At 37.2% G+C, this 24,777-nt stretch overlaps 2 protein-coding genes across 12 annotated transcripts in view; one reads left to right on the plus strand and one right to left on the minus strand.

Moving 5' to 3' along the window:
- PALS1 (protein associated with LIN7 1, MAGUK p55 family member) overlaps positions 1–18,010 on the plus strand; it is a 76,211-nt gene extending 58,201 nt beyond the window's left edge. For all 11 annotated transcript variants that reach the window (XM_046008228.1, XM_046008229.1, XM_046008227.1 and 8 more), the window contains 7 exons: positions 975–1,158; positions 2,858–2,929; positions 3,943–4,014; positions 6,766–6,933; positions 7,618–7,820; positions 8,626–8,736; positions 15,143–18,010. In XM_046008228.1, the coding sequence (XP_045864184.1) occupies positions 975–1,158; positions 2,858–2,929; positions 3,943–4,014; positions 6,766–6,933; positions 7,618–7,820; positions 8,626–8,736; positions 15,143–15,319 (987 nt within the window). In that variant the 3' untranslated portion in view covers positions 15,320–18,010. The remainder of the gene's footprint in view (positions 1–974; positions 1,159–2,857; positions 2,930–3,942; positions 4,015–6,765; positions 6,934–7,617; positions 7,821–8,625; positions 8,737–15,142) is intronic.
- Positions 18,011–18,106: 96 nt separating this feature from the next.
- Positions 18,107–24,777, minus strand: part of ATP6V1D (ATPase H+ transporting V1 subunit D) — a 29,912-nt gene continuing 23,241 nt past the window's right edge. The window contains exons 6-9 of the mRNA XM_046008240.1: positions 23,476–23,579; positions 22,806–22,872; positions 21,583–21,661; positions 18,107–20,519 (exon numbers count right to left, since the gene is read on the minus strand). Coding sequence (XP_045864196.1) covers positions 20,378–20,519; positions 21,583–21,661; positions 22,806–22,872; positions 23,476–23,579 — 392 coding nt within the window. The 3' untranslated portion in view covers positions 18,107–20,377. The remainder of the gene's footprint in view (positions 20,520–21,582; positions 21,662–22,805; positions 22,873–23,475; positions 23,580–24,777) is intronic.

Consider the following 24,777-nt stretch of genomic DNA (forward strand, 5'->3'; position numbering starts at 1 on the left):
TGTGGGGCAGAAGCACTCATTGTGCACAGGTGTTGGATTTCATTAGATGAAAATGGACTACTTACAGATTTTGGAAATGCAATTTAACCAGGTGGGATGAAAATTACAGATGGAGAAGTTGAAAAGAATATTAATTCCTTCATAACTTCTTAGAATTAAGATGACTTTGTTATATCTTACGGAGGTATTTTGGAGCAAGGAAGACAGGCAGTAACTTAGCTTTCAAGAATATTCATGTGAATTCTTACCTACCTTTAATGCTATAAATCTCACACATTTTTGGATATGAAAAAATATATTGTTAGCAAAAATTATAATTTGTACCATTGTTAAATTTCAAAACCCACAAATAGAACACAACAGGAATTTATTATAAATTTGATTGAGATGATTTTTGCAGTTTGGGGTGTGATTGTTTATGAACCTAAACATCCCTTTGAAAGAAACAGAGAAGTCGAAGGCACAGTTACACCGACCATGTATTCAAGAAGGGAAGACAGCACCCAGGAAACTGACACTCTCCTCTAAAGGTGACAGATGTGGTTAGGTTCAGTCTACCTTTCCAGGTGGTTGTGGTTTAGAAATTACATACCTTATTGCAGAGTCATTGTTTTCAAAGGTCAGGGAAGGAGAGTGAAGGGGTTTCGGTTACATTCCCTCCTGCTTCTCTCAAGCCTTTGAGGCCCCTGAGCTCTTCAGGCTTGTTAGTGGCTAACAGTGCGATGCTCTGCTTACTCTCGTATTATGGTTCTGTTTGTTTGTTTTTTACTTTTGTACATGTTTACAGTCAACAGAGAGATGAACTTAATTGCAGAAATAAGTAACTGCTGTTACTTAACTAAACCTCCCTGCTTTCAACTCATAATTGCTTTACACTAATGGAAAATTATAACATTTTAATGTTTATGCTGAATATTTTGTGTTATCATTTCATCATTACTGTTATTTTGAATTTTACCCTTTTTATCTTTTAGATCCATGTGAAGGCTCATTTTGATTATGACCCCTCAGATGACCCTTATGTTCCATGTCGAGAATTGGGTCTGTCTTTTCAAAAAGGGGATATACTTCATGTCATCAGTCAAGAAGATCCAAATTGGTGGCAAGCCTACAGGGAAGGGGATGAAGATAATCAGCCTCTAGCTGGGCTTGTTCCAGGTAAGACAATATAATAGAACATACTTAAAAGAACATTTAAAATACAAGCCTTCACAGAGAAAAACTTTTTCGTGTCTTTTAAAAAACGATGTAATTACTTTTTCACGCAGTTGGGTCTTTATATATATTAATAAGTTCACAGAAAACTACAAATCCTCTATTTTAAAACCTAAAAATTAAAAACAAATTTTATCTATACTCAGTCACGGTTCAGAGAATGGGGAATGGGCTTCTTATGTTAACTTTAAAGATGCTACACCCCTTGTTTTTTCATAGTAACATGGGACATTCCTCTAGAAACCCTGGAGTATTAAGTAGCCATCATGTTCTTCTTGGTGCTTGTGCCAGATAGCAATTTGGTATCTTCTCATGCCATCTTTAGCCCATAAATATTTAGAACTAGAGTATATTGACTGACTGATTACATTGAGTTTCTGAAAGATGCATCAGGGAGACTTGGGTGATATCATTTGTAAGTCTTTTATAGGACAAATAAATAGATCTACCTTAGTTTGAGTTTGATGATGGTTTTAAGTGTTAGAAGATTTAAGAAGTCATATTGTCCACCTCCCATTAATGTCTGCTGCCATTACAACAGTCTATATACATATGTACTATAAAAATGTGCCAAAGAAGTACCTGACTCCAATGCATTTAAACATTTTGATATGTAACTGATCAAAATTATTTTGTTCCTTATTTTTTTTCTTGAATGTCAAAATCAGATACTTATTTTTTTTACTTATTTTTAAATTTTAATGCTCTTAAAATTTCCCCTCTCATCATATTTTTACTAGGAATGCAGATCTGTATAGCAGAAGATAACCTGGTTATCTTGAATACTTCTTATGTGTGCCAAACTCCATGTTAATGTTTTTGCTGTGCTCTTATGAAATGCACTAAATTCTACAGATTATCCCAACATAGATGGAATATGCTTATTGATTTCAAAGAATCCTTGGCTTGAAACAAAAAGAACTGGATATAGAAATTGTAGAAGTAGAACTCTATTCCAAATTTTCTAAGTAAAACCACTTTTATCCTCCAGAAAAAATACATTTGATTTTAAGGTAGATATCTGAAAGAAGATGAAAGTCAAAAACTTCAAAAGCCTCCTATATTAAAATCTTAATTCTGAGAGGAAGAACATTGTATGTTTTTCATTTATTTTTATCAGTGGTAGCTTAAAGGTGGAAATAAAAAATCATTAAAACACATATACACATGTATAGAAGAAGGGATTGAGAATAATAAATGCAAGGGAATATATTGAGTGCTATCTTAAAAAAGTGATGAATGTTCACATATTTTGTAAAGTTAACTCCTAGAATTAATTTGTTTGATTTGAGATAATTCTAAATGATCTAGCATAGTACTTTCCACATAGTGAGTACACAGTGAAAGCTTTGTAAAAATTGAACTATTAGATTTTCTAACACTGGTTTCTTATCTTTTCTAATAGATGATATATCTATATTCTAGGAATACCTGTCCTAGGATTGATTGATAGTGAGTTTGAAACCTAATACTTTAAACATTTGGAGGCTTATTATCATAGCTGACATACTCTCATATGGTGGCAGAAAGATTTAAAAGGGAATGTACGCGAAGAGTTGCTTCTGGTATTTTCCCCTGGGTTAAGAAACAAAAACTTAAATTCTTTTGTTTTATATTTTACTCTTTTCTTTCTGCTATTAAGGGAAAAGCTTTCAGCAGCAAAGGGAAGCCATGAAGCAAACCATAGAAGAAGACAAGGAGCCAGAAAAATCAGGTTGGACGCTTAATATTTGACATTAATGAAAGAGTTTCTTAGGTCTCCATCTGGAGCTATGTTTAAATTTACATACCGGGGGCACCCGGGTGGCTCAGTCAGTTAGGCAGCCAACTCCTGATTTCAGCTCAAATTACGATCTCAGGATCCTGGGATGGAGCCCCACACTGGGTTCCTCACTCACTGGGGAGTCTGCTTGAGGATTTTCTCTCTCCTGCCCCTCCCCCTGTTCATGCTAGCTCACTCCTTCTCTCTCTCTCTCTGAAATCTTTTTTAAAGATTACATATCAGTTAGAAGTGTCAAAAAGTATGTATTCATGGTAAGAATGATATGAGAGGCAAAGCTAATTATCTTAGAACTCTAAAGAAAGGACAGGATTTAAGTACTAAATATCATCTGTAGGGGCGCCTGGTATCTTACTTGGTTAAGTGACTGCCTTCGGCTCAGGTCATGATCCTAGAGTTCCAGGATCAAGTCCTGCATTAGGCTTCCTGCTCAGCAGAGAGTCTGCTTCTCCCTCTGCTTCTCCCTCTCACCTTCTCCACTCTCATGCTTGTTCTTTGTCTCAGTCTGTCTCTCAAATAAATAAATTAACATTTTTTAGAAATTTAAAAAAAAATCATCTTTAATGTGAGACTAATGGAAAATTACAACTATTTCCTGAAAAATAATTCTGTACAACAGTATGTGTTTATAAATTAAAATGGGGCGCCTGGGTGGCTCAGTGAGTTAATAAGCCTCTGCCTTTGGCTCAGGTCATGGTCTCAGGATCCTGGGATCCAGCCCCGCATCGGGCTCTCTGCTCAGCAGGGAGCCTGCTTCCCTCTTTCTCTCTGCCTGCCTGTCTGCCTACTTGTGATCTCTGTCTATCAAATAAATAAATAAAATCTTAATAAATAAGTAAATAAATACATAAATAAATGAAACTACTTGAGTTCTTCAATTTCAAATATGTACTTTGTTCAAAGAAACAAGTACCACATTTACAGTTATGCTTTTATTTGTTCAACAGGAAAACTATGGTGTGCAAAGAAGAATAAAAAGAAGAGGAAAAAGGTTTTATATAATGCCAATAAAAATGACGGTGAGTTTGGGTGCACCTGTGGCTCAGTCAGTTAGGCGTCTCTTTTTTTTTTAATTTTTTATTTTTTTATTAACATATAATGTATTATTAGCCCCAGGGGTACAGGTCTGTGAATCACCAGGTTTACACACTTCATAGCACATACCTTCCCCAGTGTCCATAACCCCACCATCCTCTCCCGAACCCCCTCCTCCTGACAACCCTCAGTTTGTTTTGTGAGATTAAGAGTCTCTTATGGTTTGTCTCCCTCCCAATCCCATCTTGTTTCATTTATTCTTTACTACTCCCCAGACCGCCCACATTGCCTCTCAACTTCCTCATATCAGGGAGATGGGTGTCTAACTCTTGATTTGGGCTCAGGTCATGATCTCAGGATTGTGAGATCAGCCCTGAGCTGGGCTCTGCACTGGGTTTGGAGCCTGCTTAAAATTCTCTCTCCCTCGTCCTCTACCCCTCTCTCCCCCCACCACACCCCTGTTCTACCCCACCAAAAATGATGGTGACTTCTACTCTTAGATATAGCTGGATTTATATCTGAAAGAGGTCCCTAACACTTGAAATAAATTAAACTAAATTAAATTAAATAAATATATTTCTTATCCCTTTTGCTTCTTTATGTAAGATGTCCTTAAGAAAGTCATTTCACAGAAATTGTTTTCTTTTGGAATCCTATGAGTAATGCAGCGTTTTGAACTTAGAGAAAAACTGACATAAAAATTGAAATACAGTTTAACATTATACAGTGTTAATATTGGTAGTTTCCTCTGTTTATCCTACTTAAATTCTTTGTGAAATTAATAGATACCTCTAAACAAAATATAACAATATAGTTGTATTTTAAGTAAAAAAGGAATATTTTGTGTATAATAACTCATGTCACTGAGGCAAACCATTCCACAGAACCTGCTCCCTGCTGGCAGAGTCAGGTACATAAAGTTTTTTTGTTTTATTACTAAAGTTAAAAAAATGTTTAAGTGTAACGTCTCTTCATATCAAAGACTCTAATAACACAAGGCACATATTACCAAGTGACAGATGTCTGCTGGACTCAGTGATGACTGTTGTCTATTAGGTACCTACTATCTTAGTTCAACAGTTTCCACCACACCCAGTTTTTATAACCTGATGTTACTGCTTTTCATTACCTTCTTGGTTCATCCTTTAGTGCATTAGAATTTGCTACTCCTGCTTTGGTTCTTGTCAGAAGCCAAATAAATTAAGCAAAGGGACTCCTTAACTTCTTACATAGTTTATAAGTCTTATGCTTTCAATATCTTCAGATTTTTTTTTCAGGCAGCATAAATTAAACATGAAAATAAAATGTTACAGATTATTGAAAAACCCCATTTAAAACTAAATCTGCAGTTCGATCTAATTTTTTCCCAAATAAACATCATTAATACTGACTGAAACATTTTGTAGCTAAGATTTATTGAATTTTTAATCCTTTTCTCTGTATTTGGATAAGTGATTAATGTGTTTCTTCATCCTTTGAAACACACTACATTGGTTCTGCTTTAATAGCTGTTACGCTACAGAAAACCTGCAAATCTGAAGCTTAAGGATGTATAACTAAGTCTTTATAAATAAAAATGCCACCACAATCTGATTGAACATATTACCAGAAAGAACTCTGATTTTTCAGAGAACAGAGCATTTTGGGAAGGGCAGGAATTACACTTTTGTTCATAATGGTGTCATCATAATGAATATTTTTTATTAATAATAACTATCATTTATAATAACCATTCTTTTCCAGGGGCAGTAACTATATGCTTTAGATGCCTTCTTCCATTTAGGTCTCACAATAAGTTCCTTGAGATTATGGATTAATAAATTGATGTTCACATGTTAAAGATCTGCTTAAGTTCTTAAAGCTAATAGAGAGTTAGAATTTAGACAAATACAGTTTGAGTTCCTGCTTCACACTGTGTGCTAAGCACTGGCAAGACTGAAATGATTGGCTGGCCCCGTGGAACTTACAAATGAGTGTGACTACACAGCTGATGCTCTTCCCTGGTCAGGGGAAGTAATATGAGTGGGAAGATGGCAGGCTGCTTGTTGTCTGCCTTTGTTTCTTACTACTTGACCGCTCTGATTTCATCTGGATTATGGGATTTAGGAATGTTATCCCACCTCTCACAATTTATACCTCTTTTTGAATCATGACCTCAGGTTAGTATTAGTATTCCAAGTTTGGATAGCACAAACTGTTTTCAAGTTGTAATCAGAAAAGTGTTCCTACTTTCTCTGATAACACTAGTTTGTATGTAGCCACTATTTTAAATATTTGTCTATGCCAGGTATTAGGCTTAGCATATATATTGTGTCTGATCCTTAAACCAGCCCTCTTAGTATTTGTATCCCCATTTTATAAAAATGATAGACCATATTCTCATTAGTTCATCCCCTGGTGCCCCATCCTCTGTCAGAATATGGGCTGCCAACCAGCTGTTTTACAGTACCAGCAGTACAAGTAGTTTTATTGTATTAAAACTATGAAAAAAGAGAAGCAATAAAGGCTTCTAGAAGGATTAATATATTGTCTTATTTATTTTCATAGTATTGGGAAGTATAATTGACATTGGAAAGTATTCATATAATCCTACCCAGTTATTACTTCTCTTGATTAAAAAAGTTAAGTGTTTTTAATAATAAATTTTACTTCTTTCCAATTGTTTTGGAAGATCTGTGTCTTTATTACATGGCAATAATTCTATCTGAAGGGCTTAACTTTTTTTTTCTTCAAAGATTATGACAATGAAGAGATCTTAACTTATGAGGAAATGTCACTTTATCATCAGCCAGCAAATAGGAAAAGACCTATCATTTTGATTGGTCCACAGAACTGTGGCCAGAATGAATTGCGTCAGAGGCTCATGAACAAAGAAAAAGACCGCTTTGCATCTGCAGTTCCTCGTAAGTTTGGACGCATTCCCATTTTTCTGTGCTTTTCAGTTGACCACCTTAGAACCTCACTGGAGGGAAATTTTTCATCCAACTCATCAAAACAGTTTTGCCCAGGAAAGAAGAACTTTGTTTTAATAAACTTCTGAGAATTTGTAACTCAAAGTAGTCATTATTGAGAAACTTCAGTTTTTCCTATGCTACTAATTATTTCCTAAATGAATTTCAATTTGGGCTTCTTAAAATGACCTGTTCAATACGGAATCAGTTCCTGGTTTTTTTAAACTGATGCAGAAGAGAGAAATGTAGACCTAATCTCTGAACACAGAAGTTTCTGTTTAGATTATATAATACTGGGGGGTGGGGAGGGTTTAAAAAAAAAAAACTTAATGGAAATAAACTAGGATAAGATGAGTGGCATTGTTTTAAATGTGAGAAGTAATTTAAAGTGTAAGCATAAAATGTGTTTAGGCAATTAAATATGACTATTATTAAGTTACTAAAACCATACTTTTATTCATTTCTCAGTCTAGAAATAAAATGAATCAGTGTTAAACACATGGGCTCTTAAGATTTCCTCAATTCATCTTTTTATGTTTCATCTGTATTACAAAATTGAAATTTTCTCTAACAGAATTATCCCCCAGCCTTACTCTGATCCGTGCCTGTTATTTTTACCTGATTTTGTTTGCCTAGATACAACTCGGAGTAGGCGAGACCATGAAGTAGCTGGTAGAGATTACCACTTTGTTTCACGGCAAGCATTTGAGGCAGACATTGCAGCTGGAAAGTTCATTGAACATGGTGAATTTGAGAAAAATTTGTATGGAACCAGCATAGATTCAGTACGACAAGTGATCAACTCTGGCAAAATATGTCTTCTAAGTCTTCGTACGCAGGTAAATAAAGTATCATATATTTTTTTTTTCCCCACTGATCCTCTATATTTTTTAATGGACAAAAAAGCTTAGTCTCTACTATTTTAGTTACAAACATTTGATATAAGAAAAGTGTAAATAGTTTTCCTAAATGCCTTCAGAATTCCTTATATTACTTGGACTAGCATATTAATTAAAGAAATTTGAGCCGTTAAGCACATTGTCTTAGTTAATTTTAGAAAAGGGCATATTTTTGTAATCCCTATTTTGGTAGAGTGCTTAAGTTTAGAAACACACACTCACCCAATGGCAAAGGTGGGATCAAAACCAGCCTCCTAATTTAAACAGTCTGCTTTTTCTCGGGTGTACTTTTCTAGAACTTCTTTTGTGTATGAGTGTGGAGTTTTTCTTTTCTGCTTGCATTTAGACCCTGGTATATGGTAGTATTACGGCTATTTCTGCTTCCTCCAAAATGGATTTTGAATATAGTTCTTTATAATCTTTAAGTGATCTTATTAGAGGATATTTTAGCATCACAATTGTAGACCTTCAGTGTCATTCATTTTTATTTCATTATATAAAGAGGGCAAGCTGATTTTGTGTGTGTGCGCACGCATGTGTGTATGTTTTCAAGGTACACAGTATATTCTTACAGTGAATGGTAGGATCTGAAAATATTGTGAATCATTACAAAGATCTTTGGAAACTCACTCATAGGCGATGTTCTTTTTTTTTTAATGACATTATTCCAAGTATATTATTGGGAAGTAGTTAATTAAATAATGAAAATTATTGTAAATATCCAAATATCTTTTTTTTTTAATAGTCCTTGAAGACTCTCCGCAATTCAGACTTGAAACCATATATTATCTTCATTGCACCCCCTTCACAAGAAAGACTTCGGGCATTATTGGCCAAGGAAGGCAAGAATCCAAAGGTAAAGTTATTACAGTGTTGTACTGTTCCATTGAAAGTAAACATGAAACAGTCATGACCTAACATGTCACAGTGCTTAAAAGCTACATCAGCTTGAGCTTTCAAACTGATTATTCTTTCTGCCATATCACTTTTCCCAAAATTGCTGTTGTTGCCTCTGGCTGGACTGTGGCAGCTCTCCAAAGCAGTGGCCTTCTCTTGTTCTCCATGTGTTTCCTGTAGCCACCCCAAACGTGGTTACCTTTGGCATTCGTTAAAACATCCTTAATCTTTTTCATATGGTTCTGTGTTATTTAAAATAGGGATTATGTAACCCCCTGCCCTCTACCCCCCAAAAAAAGTTCTCTGCAGATTCTTAGGAATTACCCACTTTTCTCTGCAGATATTCTGTATATGTGGGGCACCAGAGTTGGGAGCTCTTGCTTTTCTTTGGTTGAAATTTATGTTGTTTGTCTTCTCCCTTTGGTCTCACATGATCTGAAATGGTAAATTTTTTTAAAATTATTTTAGATGCTGGACATGGTTGAGTGTAGTTCACATTTTACTAAACATTATTAATAAAACTGTAATATAGTTAATGTGTTAGTCTGAAAGTATTGACTTTATTTAAATGTGTGAAATGAAAACTGTCAAGTGACTTACTATATCAAAGTAACAAATATTTTTCCTCGTTTTTTGCTGATTTCTTAAATATTTGTTTTATGAAGGAATCACTCAGTTCTTCTCATTTCATTTGCTCTAAATCTGTTTGAAAGCCGTAAACATATATCATAATACTCTTAAGATCCTTAAAAGTCATTAAAAGCATATCATTCCTTTCCCATGATTCTTGGCTGTGCACCATAGCCACCAACCTTCTTTCTTCCTTCCCAAGATAGATCTTTTTCCATTCTGGTCTACTTATATTTCTTACTCAATCTATATGTGGAGTTTATACTTTTCAGTGTCTTCTGAACGCTATTCACAGTCAAGGATTTTCCCATCCTCTGATGAGCATAATTCTGGTTGCCTTGTTCAGGCTAAATAGGTCCGCTGGTTAACGTAGTGTTCATCACTTTTTCATGTTTGCAACATAGTCGTAAGCTCATAAATTAGTGGACTCAGAGTATCTGCTGTTCTTGGCACTTGGGAGGATACCAAAAAAAAAAGAGAGAGAGACATGATCACTGGCTGTTCTTGAGGGGGATCACAATGAAGAAAACGAAACTAATACTCTGAAACTGTGAGATACCATGGTTGTTTAAGGAAAAGGATGGACCAGAGTGTACTTCCTCCTATTTGTTGAGCCTAATTTTTCTGTTTTCTACTAGGCACACTTATTTTGTCATTTTTCTTCTCCAAGGATTCAGTATCATGCAAGGGCTATATAGCATTCCAAAACATGTTAGGTAACTTTGGGTTGGTGGTCTCAGGTAGTTGGTGTTCTTATGGGATTATTTATCCTATTATTTTGAATTAGCAGTCCCAAATTGAGTAAGGTCTAGAAAGATACCAACTATACATATTTTTTAAAGGAAGAACTTAATCAGTACCAAAATGTTTTAGCATTTTACAGTATGCTTGATTTTCTGAGAGTTCTCTAATTTTTAAAAATTAACTTCATTGAAATTATTTTATATACAATAAAATGCATGTGTTTTATTTGTATAGTTCAGTGAGTTTTGGCAAAACGTTTACCATGTCACTCCCATGCCAGCTGAGATTTAGAACATTTTCATCACAGAAAATTCTCTCGTGCTTTGAATTTAATACCCCTCCATTCTTCCCTAGGCTACCACTAATTTGCTTTCTGTCACTATAGATTTATTTTGTCTCTTCTGGAAGTTCATATAAATGGAACCGTAGAGTTTGTTTGCATCTGGCTTTTGATCAGCATGTTTTTGAGATTCATCAATGTTGTATCTAATAGTAGTAGTTCATACCTTCATACTGCTGAGTGGTAGACCATAAGCTATAAATGGATCACAATTTATCAGTTAAAAATTATCTGGGATGGGGCACCTGGATGGCTCAGTTGTTAAGTGTCTGCCTTCAGCTCAGGTCATGATCCAGGGTCCCTGATCAGTGGGGAGCCTGCATCTCCTCCCACTCCCTCTGCTTGTATTCTCTCTCTCACTGTGTCTGTGTCAAATAAATAAATAAAATCTTTGGGGCGCTTGGGTGGCTCAGTGGGTTAAAGCCTTCGCCTTCAGCTCAGGTCATGATCTAGAGTCCTGGGATCCAGCCCCGCATTGGGCTTTCTGCTCAGCAGGGAGCCTGCTTCCTCCTCTCTCTCTCTCTCTGCCTCCCTCTCTGCCTACTTATGATCTGTCAAATAAATAAATTTTAAAAATAAATATCTTTAAAAAAAATTATTTGGGTTGCTTCCAATTTTGAGCCAGTGTTATTAAAGCAGCTGTAAACATTTATAGTCTTGTGGTGGACATCTGTTTTTGTTTCTCTTGAATTGCTGGATCAAATGGTTAAGTGAATATTTTAACTGTATAAAGCTGTCAAACTGTTTTAAATCAGTTGATTCCATTTGTTCCCCATCCTTAAGAGATTTTGCTTTTGTTGGTTAACAGTTTTTGCCATTCTGGTTAAGTGTGAAGTGTTATCATTAAGGTTTTCATTTGCATTTGCCTATGACTAATGATAGTCATATCTTTTCATGTAGTCATTTAGGCATATTCTTTTGTGAATTTTTTTTTTTTTTTGTGGAGTAGTAAAAATTCTTGTGTATATTCTGGATATAAATATTTTCTCAAAGTGTTTAAAGAAGCACACTTTTTTACTTTTCTTATGGTTAATGATTTTTGTGTACTGTCTGAAACAACTTGCCTGCTCCAAGATTACAAAGATTTTATCCCATGTCTTCTTTTAAAAACTTTCTTGTGTTAGCTTTTACTTTTAGGTCTATAATCTCTCAAACTAATCTTTGTTTTAGAGTGAAGTAAGGGTAGTGGTTGGTTTGGTGTTTTTGTTTTGTTTTGTTTTACCACACACAGGAAGCTTTCTTAAGGTTTTATTTTATTTGACAGAGATTGCAAGTAGGCAGAGAGGCAGGCAGAGAGAAAGGAGGAAGCAGGCTCCCCGCTGAGCAGAGAGCCCGATGCAGGACTTGATCCCAGGACCCTGGGATCATGACCCGAGCTGAAGGCAGAGGCTTAACCCACTGAGCCACCCAGGTGCCCCTTTGTTTTGTTTTTTAACAGATAAAGATGTTTCATTGCTCTAGCATCATTTCTTGAAAAAGACTATCCTTTTTCCCACTGAATTATATTGGCACGTTTTTAAAAAATGACCTCCCCAAATATAAACAGGAAGCAGGGTGGGAGTTATTTCTGGACTTGATCCCGTGTTTATGCTAATATCACAGTCTTGATTATTGTAGTTTTATTATAAGTCTCAGAAAAGTCATAAAGATGTGCCTGGGTGGCTCAGTGGGTTAAGCCTCTGCCTTCAGCTCGGGTCATGATCTCAGGGTCCTGGGATCGAGCCCCACATCGGGCTCTCTGCTTAGCAGGTATCCTGCTTCCTCCTCTCTTTCTGCCTGCCTCTCTGCCTACTTGTGATCTCTGTCAAATAAATAAATAAAATCTTAAAAAAAAAAAAGTCCTAAAAAGGAATGACATACTCATACATGTTACAAACACTGTAAGTGAAAGAACCCATTCACAAAAGACCATATATGATTCCATTTTATGGGATGTCCAGAATAGGCAAATCTATAGGGACCTAAGTAGATTACTGGTTGCCTAGAGCTGGGGGTTGGGAGAAAATGGGGGAGTGGCTTCTTATAGTAGGGGGGTTTTGGCTGCCAAAAGGGTGTGGGTGATGAAAATATTCTAAAATATATATTGATTATACAGCTCTGTAACTATACTAAAAACACTTGAAATCACTCACTTTAAAATAGGTGAATTATAAATGAATTCTATCTCAAGAAAGTCCCTACCAAAAAAGAAAAATCCCAGCAGGTGTTTCTATAGAATTTGAAAAGATGATTTTTTTAAATTTAAACGGAAATTAAAAGGAGTAACTAAAACACTTTAGAAAAGGAACTAAGTTGGGGGGTGGAGGGGTACCTGGGTGACTCAGTTAAGTGTCCAACTTTTGGTTTTGGCTCAAGTCATGATCTCAGGTCGTGGAATGGAGTCCCGTGTCAGGCTCCACACTCAGCAGGAGTCTGCTTGAGATTCTCTCTCTCCCTCACCCTCTGCCCTTCCCCCCATCACACATGTACTCTCTCCCTCTTTCAGATAGATAAATCTAAAAAAAAAAAAAAATTTAAGTCAGAGACCTTTTATCTTCAGTTTTCTTTACTATTTGTCTCTTTTCTATTTAATTGACTTATTTTATTCATATACTTTGGCTGTAATTTGCATTTGCTCTAGTTTCTGAAGAAAACTTAGATTTTTTTTTTCTTTTCTCCATATTTGTTTTATTTATTTATTTCTTTTTTATAAGAGAAAACTTAGATTTTTAGGTCTTTTTTTTCCTTTCCATTTTTTTTTCCCCAAGATTTTATTTGACATCACAAGCAGATGAGCAACAGGCAGAGGGAGAGGGAGAAGCAGGCTCCCCACTGAGCAGAGAGCCCGATGTGGTTCTCAATCCCAGGACCCTGGGATCATGACCTGAGCCAAAGGCAGACTCTTCACCGACTGAGCCACCAGGCACCCCTCATCTTTTCTAATACAAAGTTAGAAGTTTCCCTCTAAGCAGTTCCTTAGCTGCATTCTACAGATTTTTACGTTTTTTCTGTTCCCTTTGTCATTTTCTTCTTGAACACATGGGTTATTTAGAAGTATGTAATTTTCTAATTTCCACATATTTGGAGATTAAAAAAATATCTTACTGATTTATAATTCCATTTGATTTATAATTCCATTTGATCAGAGAACATAGTCTATAAAGATGTGAATCTTTCAAAAATGTCTCCACCTTATTTTATGATCCAACATCGTTGCTGCCTGGGTGTATGTTCCATGCACACCAGTAAGAATGTATAGAGGGTGGTGTATCTTACTGCCTTTTTATTCCACAAAAACATTTTGTTTCATCTTAGTCATGAATTGTAATTTGAGAAACAGGAGAAAATTAAAACCCAAATTAAAATAAATGGTATAAGCCATTTTGGCAAAAGAGAAAATGCTGCCTTAAATTTAATAAAAACTAGGTGGATTCGTTCTTTATGTGAATCTATGTGAGATGTAGGGCTTTACATTTCAACTCTAGCACCACAAAGTTTAGATTCTGTTTTGACTTTCTGGAATATTCTGTCCGTAGTCTTGAGATTTGAATAGACCTAAGCTTTAGCAAGAATGTTACAGTGTTTAGTTATTTATAATGGTGTAGTAGAGCCCCTAGGAAACAAAGGATTCTGTGTACCACAGCCAGATGCACAGCATTCCAGAATGAAAATTAGGGAGCCACACAAGAAACTGCTTCAGGACAGGCCGGAGTAGTTGTATTTTTAGTATGTCTTCCTACTGTTGCAGAAGATCAACCAGTTGAATAAGTTGTTTTGTACTGCGGGTCCAGTATAGTATTGGTGTGTGTGACTTTTTTATCAGAAACATTTGGACTTATGAGTGAGTTCTCTTCATTGACAAGTGCTTTGCGGGTAGTTTTATTTTCTTGCACACACATGCCTGGTAATCGGGATTCTGCCTATGTTTCACACCCTACCTCACTACCTGTTCATCTTTGTGAAACAGCTGTTTCCTTTACCCAGTGTTTTAAAGTAGCCTGCTCTGTTGTCATTTCCCAAACTCTCCTTAGGAGACTTTTTAGCATCTTTAAAGACCTCCTTTGTGTACTGCAAACAGAGAAGCTAGCCAAGTATCTCCCCCAGAACATTAGATGATTAAATTTGGGTTGACCGGCAGTGTTTTCATGGAAAGATACCCATTCTATTGGTCCTTGTCTTTTCCCGTGACGTTCACCCTGCTGAACTCTGCAGTAGATCTAAAAGGACAGCAAAGCTTTATAAAGCCAAGAGTAGATGGCATTTTGGGTCCTACAAACCTTGCTTCAACCTGAAAGGTTCACTCTGTATTACAAAAGATGGGGTTTTTTTTAAAGGAAAGGTGATAATGCCCTAAAATGCTAGAAAACAAATGTTTGTAGGCGATTCTTAGTAACAGTCTTTGCTCTTGAAGCCTCTAGTGAGTAAAAGAAATACATAAAAACCTGAGTAGCAGTATGAACGGGTTGTACTGAGTTCAGGACTCGGTATGAGTCCTGAAGACACCAGAGCAAAGGAAATCAGAGGCCATGGCAGCTCTGAAGAGGAGCTCCTGAAGTGGCATATTTTGACAAACAGCAAGCAACACGTGGTCATTTTTTTGTTCTTCAGTCACCTGTGACTCATTGTGTATTTTGAAGGAATGAAATTACCGGCTTTTGTATTCTCTTTACAGCCTGAAGAGTTGAGAGAAATCATTGAGAAGACTAGAGAAATGGAGCAGAACAATGGCCACTACTTTGACACGGCAATTGTGAATTCAGACCTTGATAAGGCTTATCAGGAATTGCTTAGGTTAATTAACAAACTTGATACTGAACCTCAGTGGGTACCGTCCACTTGGCTGAGGTGAGGGAAACATCCATTCTGTGGTATGATTGGACTTAATCTGGCAAACTGCCACTAGGAAGAGAGCCCTGATACTTCAGCAAGACCCTGAGGTAGCAGGCCAAATAAGCTGTAGACCTGTTCTTTGATCTCAAACTAGTGAGAAAATCCCCTTGGGCAATTTGTGCATAGCAGTCTTTATTCTCTGGACATGGCTTTAGAGATTCTTGCCTCCTCTGAGGATTTTAAATGGAAGCTTTCAATAGACCAGTTCCATTTTATCCCTGTAAAAATGTTTTAATTCTGTTTTCACCTAACTAAATCTTTTCTGCCTGGTCCTATTTCCATGAAAAACTTGCCTGTATATATACAATGGTCCATGTCTCACATAGTTATAAATATTGATGCTATTTAACAGTTAACTTAAAGGACTTCATGGGAATGGGGTGAGGTGGGGGACGACTGTGCTTCTGTGCACTGGGCAGGACAGTATTTGGTTAGAAGGCTTGTTTGTCATCAGAAATATTTTCCTAAAATGGTGCCACTTTGGTCTCAAGCTATTCTGTTAGGCTTGAATTCATTTGTATGTCTTTTAATTCTGAAACATTCCATTAGAAACACCAGTTTTTTAGCTCAGACTTTGTGGATCAGATTTCATGGCACACACAACAGATTCTGATCTAGTTAAATATCTTAACGATTTTCTGAAGTTTTTGCTTATATCATCACAAGTGATTCTATAACCTTGCATCATTTCTCTGATCTGCATAGTATAATAGAACGTGTAAGTTCCACTTTTATGAATGGCACATGGTCATATAAACTGTTGGTTAGTTTTTCCTCATGATGCAAATCCTTTTTCATATATATGAGAGGACATAGCACATTTGACAGTTTTGCATTTTTTATATATGAGCACAGTATAATTTGATGACTGTGCCATATAGAATAAACTGGAATTGTGGGATGAAATGTGGGATGAATATAGCTGCTGTACTGTATACTAGTATTTAATAGGTTGACAAATGGTCATTGATAACTCATTTAGCATTGGAATAAAATTATACCCAAAGGAAGATACTGTAACAACTGACTTTGAGATCACAAGGAAAGGATGACCTGAAAGTCATTTGAACATTATTGGAAAAGAACATAGGTGGGGGCAGGGAGTTAAGCATACAGAAGCAAGTTTTTATCCTATCAAGTTCTGCCTCTTAACGACCAGAATGCAACGTCTTGCTAAATCATAAATGTTTAAGCTAGTGGGATTTTCATACTGTCTCTATAGCTGTAGCTTTAAAATTCAACTTCTGTAATTGGTATGGAAAGTTAATTTGTAGTCTTTTCAAGCCTTTAGGGATGGTGTGATGTGTGTCAAACGACCTCAAATGTGAATATCTTGATTTTATTTTTATGACTTTAGCTACAGCATTTCGTGTTTCCAAAGCTAAACACTGGAATAACATGGAGTTGTCACTTAATTTAACGTAAACAATTGTTTTTAATGAGTAGTTTATCTCATTGTTGTGTATATATTTGATTTCTATGTAATTTTACTTGAACAAATGTAGATAGTTTATGTTGCCTTTTCTGTTCAAATTTGCATGGCCTTGAAGTTGGCTGCAATGTGTCTTATATGGAAGTACTTTCAAGATAACCGTTCCTTAGGAAGAAAGTAACATTCCTGGGTCAGGGGAAGAGATGCCATACTGTCTTTACAGATCTGAAACACTCCAGTTTAGGACAGAGAAAACCAACAATATTAGCACTTAATGTTTTCAGTTTTGCAGTTTACTTTCTCTTAAGGAATGAAAGGTAGTCTACGGTAGACAGTGGAGTTTTATGAGCTGCTTTTCATAACTGACAACTGTTTTCAGCCCTAAGATCTAAAAGGTTGGCAGTTTAAGTAGCTGTTGTGCCAGTTCCGGAGTTAGCCTACAGACTGTAGGGCCACACAAGGGCCATGTGCTTTCACAAACAAAGCCCCTACCAAGGCACATGCCATGTCACAGAATACTCTTAGCTGACAAGAGAATTTGGGGGTCAGTGAAGTCCTATAGTTCTTATCAGCAATGGGAGAGGGATAGAAATTTCTATATCCCAAACTTTTCTCTGTCTCAGTGACATGGATGTGTTGATATTCAACACAATCCCTAAACAAAGTGAAAACTTAGTGGCTGACTTCCTTAAAAAAAAAAAAAGGAAAAAAGCCTTGCTATATATCCAGTTATCCAGCCACTCTGGCCAGTTCCATTTCCTGTCCTTTATGGCTCTGACTGGAGACCCCAATGTGGGAGAGGTGTCATCCATTTAACGCAAGGATAGAAGTAGCTAATGAAATTCGCATTAGTTCAAATAAGGAAATACCCTCCCTTGCTAAGTTTTCATAAGTCAGAACAAATGCAAAAGAACAGTATTTAGACTAATCCAGATTTGCTTTACATGAAAAATGTAATGTCTGGATTTTCTTTTTTCCTTTTCTCATGGCCTAAGGAGTAAGTACTGATAAGGAATAATTTGAATGTAATTTTGTGAATGTGTATGGAAACTACAAACCAGGGATTTAGCCTTAATAAAAGGTAACCTTTCTGACATCTATTGGTAATCCGCCTTTGTACTCTTACTTGTATCTGCACTCTTATTTTGAGTTGTCATACTGCACACTGTATTGTGAAAACAAAGTAAAATTATATTTCAAATAAAACCACTGAGTACATCCTGTGTTTATGTCCTCTGCTGTTCAAGGTTTCAACTTGCCTAACCACTCGGTCTCCAAGTTTTTGCCAGAAATAAGTCCACTGGAACCTCTGAGTGAAACATAAAATACCTTTTAATTTATTCATGGTGGGGGAGTGCCCCCTATTGGCACAGATGTAGGTTCTGGTTCCTTGCTTTATTAAAGATAACATAACACTGTGAACTTAAACATTTTCAAGGAAAAAAAGAACGTATGTAATACTCGGCCAAACTCCACTTCTGTGCAGCCAAGGATTTGAGGGGACAAAGGCTAGGATGTGAGTTGACAAATACGTAACATTCACTTTCCTACTGCACCACTACATTTCCCAAAGGGGCGATCACACCAACAAAAAGTGTCACACATACACACCTGCTACCCGTCTGGCTTTCTATTCCCGATCATTTCCTTCCCCTGTGGATCACATCACCCCACACAACAAATTTGGTTCCGTTTTCTTCTGGTTTCTAGTTAACAACATGCTAACACCACAAAGTCATCTGCAATTTTGTAGAGAGTTTAGCCAAGGCCAATACAAAAAAGCTTTAAGAAGCCACAAAAGAAATCTAGGTACTTCTCCTGCCTCAGCAGGTGAAGGTGAACATGGACTTTACCTGAGTGAAAAACCATTAAGTAATCGGGGCTCTCATACCCTTCGAGCTATTTTTTGCCTCCTAGAGAGGCAGTACATACTGCTTAAGAACCAAGGCCTGCATCCTAGCTCTGCTATGTGACCTGACAACACCTGTTTCCTCTGCTGTAAAATGGAGAGAATAGTATTTACACTTCAGTCCAGTGTTGGGAGGATTAAATGTTAAGCCTTGAAAATAGGTAACACTGAACTGCTTAGGAACTCACCTGTTGGTTTTCCAATCACTACCAAGTTACCTAAAGAGTAAAATGTCCAGTTCAAAACAGGACTTGCCAAAACTCAGCTCCTCCAGAACAGGCCTTGGATCTTATCTTTACCCGAAATTTTAAATATAGGGGAGGGGAAAAAAGGGGGGTGGGGGGTTAGGAGGGTATAAAAACACTGAAAGTAGACTGCCTGGATATAAATCCTGGATTCACCACTTTATAGCTTTTTGACCTAGAACCAATTACTCTAGCTCCTTGTGCCTTAAAATTTTCTTCCGTGAAATGTGGGATTAAAATAACATGCGTCTTATGGTTGTTGTGATAATATAAATAAAATACTTAAAAGAGGGCCTGACACATAACTAAAGAATTATTTTGTAGCAGGTATTAAATGTCTGCAAAATTGCTTGGGACTTTAAAAAGCCTAGGCTTGCAGTATCAATTGACTTACATACAATACTGACAAGCCAAGTGTTAACAATTTCACCAAAAACTGTCCCATAGCCAATCACCTCAGAAATGCCCAGCACGGTACAAGAATGCCCAAGTAAACATGGATGGCTCACCAGCTCAAACAGCACAAAAAGCCTCAGTCAGATCCTGAAATGGCCACTCAAATGCCTCATCTTCCTACTTAATGGGAGACAGTAAGTGTTACTGCTTGTAAGATAAAAGTTACCTTAGTACATACTCTCAGATGAGAATTATTTTTTCTTAAGGAAGAAGTATTAATACCCCTCTTAACTCACTGGCATGTTTATGAGTACCCTGAAATTCAACAATCATCTCCATAAGCTTATCAGGAAAACACATACTATGAAGGGGGAAAAAAGAGACTATCCATGTCCTACATGTCCACAGACAAAGCTCTTGGTAGAGGACAATCCCATGTGCCAATCTCAGGCTAAGAGACCGATACTGTTAGCACATTAAGAAAAAAAGAACAATTCATTTTTATATCATTTTACTGTTTATACCATAATCACATTAAAATTGGCAGAACTCCCATGACAGACAGGACAGAGACCTGTCATGCAAGGAAAAATAGTGAAGGTTTCATAAAGCTTGAGAGGAAGTACCAGGGTTCCACAGGACGGCGGCAGCATTCTCAGACAACAGTGCCACAGTGTCGGAGCAGGAAGGAAGCGGGCTGCTACAGCAACAGCTGGCCCGAGGCCACTGCTATTTCCTAAGGGGAATTTCCTAATACGCTTGGAAAGCAGATCACTTGAACAGATGTACATGGAATAGGGTACTGCTTCTGCCGAATAAATTCTACAGGTTCCTGGGCAGGGTCTACAAATCTCAAGTGATAAGTGGTTGCTGATTAGGATTTTGCAAAGGTAGTCCCAAAACTAACATCCAGGAAAATTTTACCACCAGCGAATTCTTAGGCCAAAAAATAAATAGCCACACATACCAAACCTACACATCGTGATTTAAGATGGTGCCATGTTAGGGCTTATGAAAGAACCAGAGCAGGAAAGATTATTCAAACAGAAGATCCTCATCCTTCTCTTCAGCCAAAAGATTAGCAGGCTCCATCACCTCGCCAGCTGCCCTCCGTTGCTCCAAGTCTTTCTCTGATTTTTCCTTGAGAATCTTTTTCTTCTCCTGTATTTTCTTTAACCTGTAAAACAAAAGGAGGGAATTTTCTGAACACTTTCAATGCTAAGTAGATTTGATTCCTGCTAGTTTTGTAACAAGGATCATAAACATCTACAAACTAGAACAAAATTTTATTTCAATTGCAGTGATCTAGAACCCATTTTTAAAATAAAGATTTGAGGTGGAATATACACATTTTTAAGCTAATAATGGACTTTGAGGAGGGAGAGAGACTATACACGTCCTACATGTCTGCAGAGAAAGCTCTTTTTAGAAGATAATCCCATGTGCCTGCCTGAGCATAAGAATGTGACTGATATTCTTAACAGTAAATTTTTTTTTAAGCCTTGAAATCCACCCCTTGATAATGGAACACCTTCTGAGCACTCAGGCATTTATTAAAATTTTGGATCAGTTTGGATCACCACAATCCTGAACATCACTGGAGAGGAACACAATAACCTTTCATAATTAAGATTATAAATCATAGATGCTACTCACGATTATATATCATAGATGGCCACAACTTGCTGGGTCTTCACCGGTCTCCCACCATCTCTGAACCTGGCCCACTGACCTCTGTACTACCTGTGTAGTGTCATCATCCCTACCAGCTCTAACTGTTCCTAACCAGTTTATGTACGTGCCTCATTTCTCTGAGTACTGTGCTAATGCTCCAAAGGTATGACTGATATTATTACATCATGCCCCCAAGTACTTTATACTTTCTCCTAGGACATGTTCACCATGCAATACATATTTGTTGATTGATTAATTCTAGTTTCTTTTTATGAGGGAGACGCCCGATCTAAATTATTATTTCACTTTAAAGAATGATCCAAGTCTATGAATAGTTTCCCCCAAGGGCCTAACTTCTTGGAGATGCCGAATTTTAAATATGTGCAAAACTTGGCACAGGTTAGTCTCCAGAACCTTTGCCAATATTATGTCTCTTGCTTCGCATTTATCAGAATGAAATACAGGCTGTGCTAATTCTAAAGAACATAAGCCAACAGTCTCTGAGCAACTTGAGACTTTAGAGTATGAAAAACAAGAAATATCAATAACCGCCAATTCCAACAAACCTATAGAACTCTTCTCGCTCTCTCTCATCCAGCTCTGTGATGATATAAGCAAGGGTACGTTCAATCCGGGGAATGATGACTAGGGTTAAAAAAAAATGTGAGAACTTCAGACCTTTTTTCAAATTGCCAATGTTCATCTGTATAACAGTGAATTTTTCTAATTGTAAAATTAATGTACATTTAATGCAGAAAACAAAAACAAAAAATTAAGTATAATCCAACCATCCTAAAATAACTACTGTAAGTATTTCGGTTTATGCCCTGCTAGTGTCCTTTCCATGGACAGATAACATACACAATATACACAACACAATTCTATGGACCACCATATACACAACATGGAATATACTGAATCTATATGAATATACAACACTGAACCACAGATGTTATTTTAAATATAATCACAATCCCTATTAAAAAGTAGATCATCAAGCAGAGAGAATGAACCAAGTTGAGTTTTGGGTTTGTCACAAGGTGCTGCTTCACAGAGAATTTGCCTATCTGCTTCTAACATGTGAACTCACTGAGAGCTGAAGCTTTCACCTCATCCACTCTGTTTTGCTTGACGTCCCATTTACAAGGCCCGGCACCAGCAACTGGTTAGGAAACATGCGTGGAGTTTTTAAAAATGAGGTAACTTCCTCTTATTTAACACTGAGAGCACAAAATAACTTCTTTGCTGCTCAAAATTTGTTCCTTTCTTACCTTAAAATTGAATGTTTCTTTAATGAAAACAGAGTTTCTTAAACAGAAGTATTGTGCCGACACTAAGCACAGTTACAGAATAATGAAAGAGGGGGGGAAATAAATGCATCAAATGGGACAATGTTTAGGAATCAAGGAGAAGAGCAGGACATAAGGCCTACAGGAAAGGGGTTTAGAGTTAAGCACATAACGTGTTCAAAAAGGTTACTGAATGACTGGAAAGAGCTAAAGAACACACTAGGCCTTTGAAAAATAGTTTCATCCTTTATTCATAACCAGAAATGAATGAACACTTCAGAATTTTTAACTTAGCATTTCCTTATGTATATGGATTTGGGGGGAGTCACACAACTCTCTTAAAGCACTTACAACTAACACCTCCCTGTGCTGACCCCACAGCCTGGCCCGCTGCGGATGCGGCCCGGGCTTGTTCACTGTTTGATCAGTGCCTGATTCCCATGCAAATGTGGAGCTATGGACAAGTGGACGAACAAAGCCTCACAGCAGCTTACACTCACCATGTTCAATGGCATTTACCCGCCTGTTGGTGATCTTAATGGCTTCATCCAAAGTAACAAAGGAAGTCTAAAATAAGAGGACAAATTAGTAATTTAAGCATGAAGTTTTCCTAATCATATCCTGTTCACTTGGCTTTACGCAGACTGCACCTGTGGGGAACATGTGGAAACCAAGACTACTTTTCAACAATTCCCAAAGAGCTAACACTACTTCCAGACTATTATGATCTGTTTACTTCAGGTTTGCCTAAAGTTATAAAAATGGCAACGGGAAGGAATCAGGCTCTATTACACACACACACACGCACGCACACACACACACACACACACACACACTCTAAGTGGCCACAAAGCAGGGGAAAATAGCTTTCAAGCATCAACCACGTTATATTTATATTTACATTTAAATCTAGTATTGACTGGTGCTGTTCTCACCCACCAAAGAGTGAAGCTCTACCAAGGCACACACGTTTTGTTCGTCATCAGTAGGGACAGTGGTACGGAAGCCACCATTTCAGAAATCAAAACATCTCTGGGCTTGTCTCCCATAAAATCATGAAAACAGCCTAAAGCACGAAGTGCAGGATGCTCTGATTCAAGATGTGAGTGTTCCCCAAAGGACTCTCAGATACCCGACCAGACCCAGAGCTCTGGCTCTTTTGCTACTCACCTGTAGCGAAGCTAGTTCCACCAGTAATTCTACTGCTTTGGCATAATTCCTCTTTAATTTAGCCAACTGTTCCCCACCTCTGGCTAAACCAGTCAGCTCGTAACCTGAAAGAACCAGTCAGACAACATTTGTCATTACAGAGTAAATAATCTTCCCCATAAATTTCCCCAAAAGAAGGGCGCCTGGGTGGCTCAGTAGGTTAAGCCTCTGCCTTCGGCTCAGGTCATGATCCCAGGGTCCTGGGATTAAGCCCCGCATCGGGCTCTCTGCTCATCGGGGAGCCTGCTTCCCTCTCTCTCTCTCTGCCTGCCTCTCTGCCTACTTGTGATCTCTGTCAAATAAATAAATAAAATCTTTTTTTAAAAAAAGACTAATACCACACAGGACAAATAAATTCACTGACTCCTGTTTAATGCAACGTGAAGTACCCAACCTACTCCCCAGGCCATGCTGAACAGTCAATATGTTTGTTTTTTCTGATGTGAGATTTTCAGCATTTATGTTTTTATTGGAAATACAGTTAAAATACAGTGTAATACTAGTTTTAGGTGTTCAATATAGTGATTCAACACTTCCATGCAGTGCCTGGTACTCATCACAAGAGCGCTCCTTACCCAGCACCGCCCAAGTCACCTCCGCCCCGCCCCGTAGCCATCAGTTTGTTCTCTGTAGTTAGGAGTAACAGTGAACATGTTTTTCTTCCCAAGGAAACTATTCTAAATATAACTATAGGAGAAGCTTTTAATCAACCTTCACTTTATCACACTGGCCCCACTACCTCACTCCCACAGTACAGTGCCACGCTGGTAACAGGTGACTCTCCAGCTCGCTCCACTTCTTCACTGGGGCTACCCTGAACACTCTATGTGCACCAGTGGGAGTGGAGGGCCAAAAACTGTTTCTGTGAGAAAAACTTGATTACTTTGGAAAGACTCAATAATGTGTTACTACCCCAAAAATGCTATCAAATTAGGAAATGCTAAAACAATTTTTTAAAATTGAGAATGAGCTATAAAATCTAGGAAGATTTAGCATTCAGACTGCATCACAGAGTCTAAGACCTTATTTTACTTTAAAGAAACTCAAAGTGGAAATTATAAACAATGCATTATGGGTGTAGTTTATGCAGAAAGACAACACAGAAGTCTAATTAGCGGATTCATACTCAAAGGCCACGGCCTTGTATTTTTTTAATGGCAAATGACTGTATGTTTATGTATTTCTAGGTTGAAATAAAATATTTTAGGATATTATAATGTTTTATGACTCTCTGCCATAACACTTTTGTTAACTAACTCCTAC

The sequence above is a fragment of the Meles meles genome, chromosome 6 (genome assembly GCF_922984935.1).
Source record: "Meles meles chromosome 6, mMelMel3.1 paternal haplotype, whole genome shotgun sequence".
Taxonomy (NCBI): Eukaryota; Metazoa; Chordata; class Mammalia; order Carnivora; family Mustelidae; genus Meles; species Meles meles.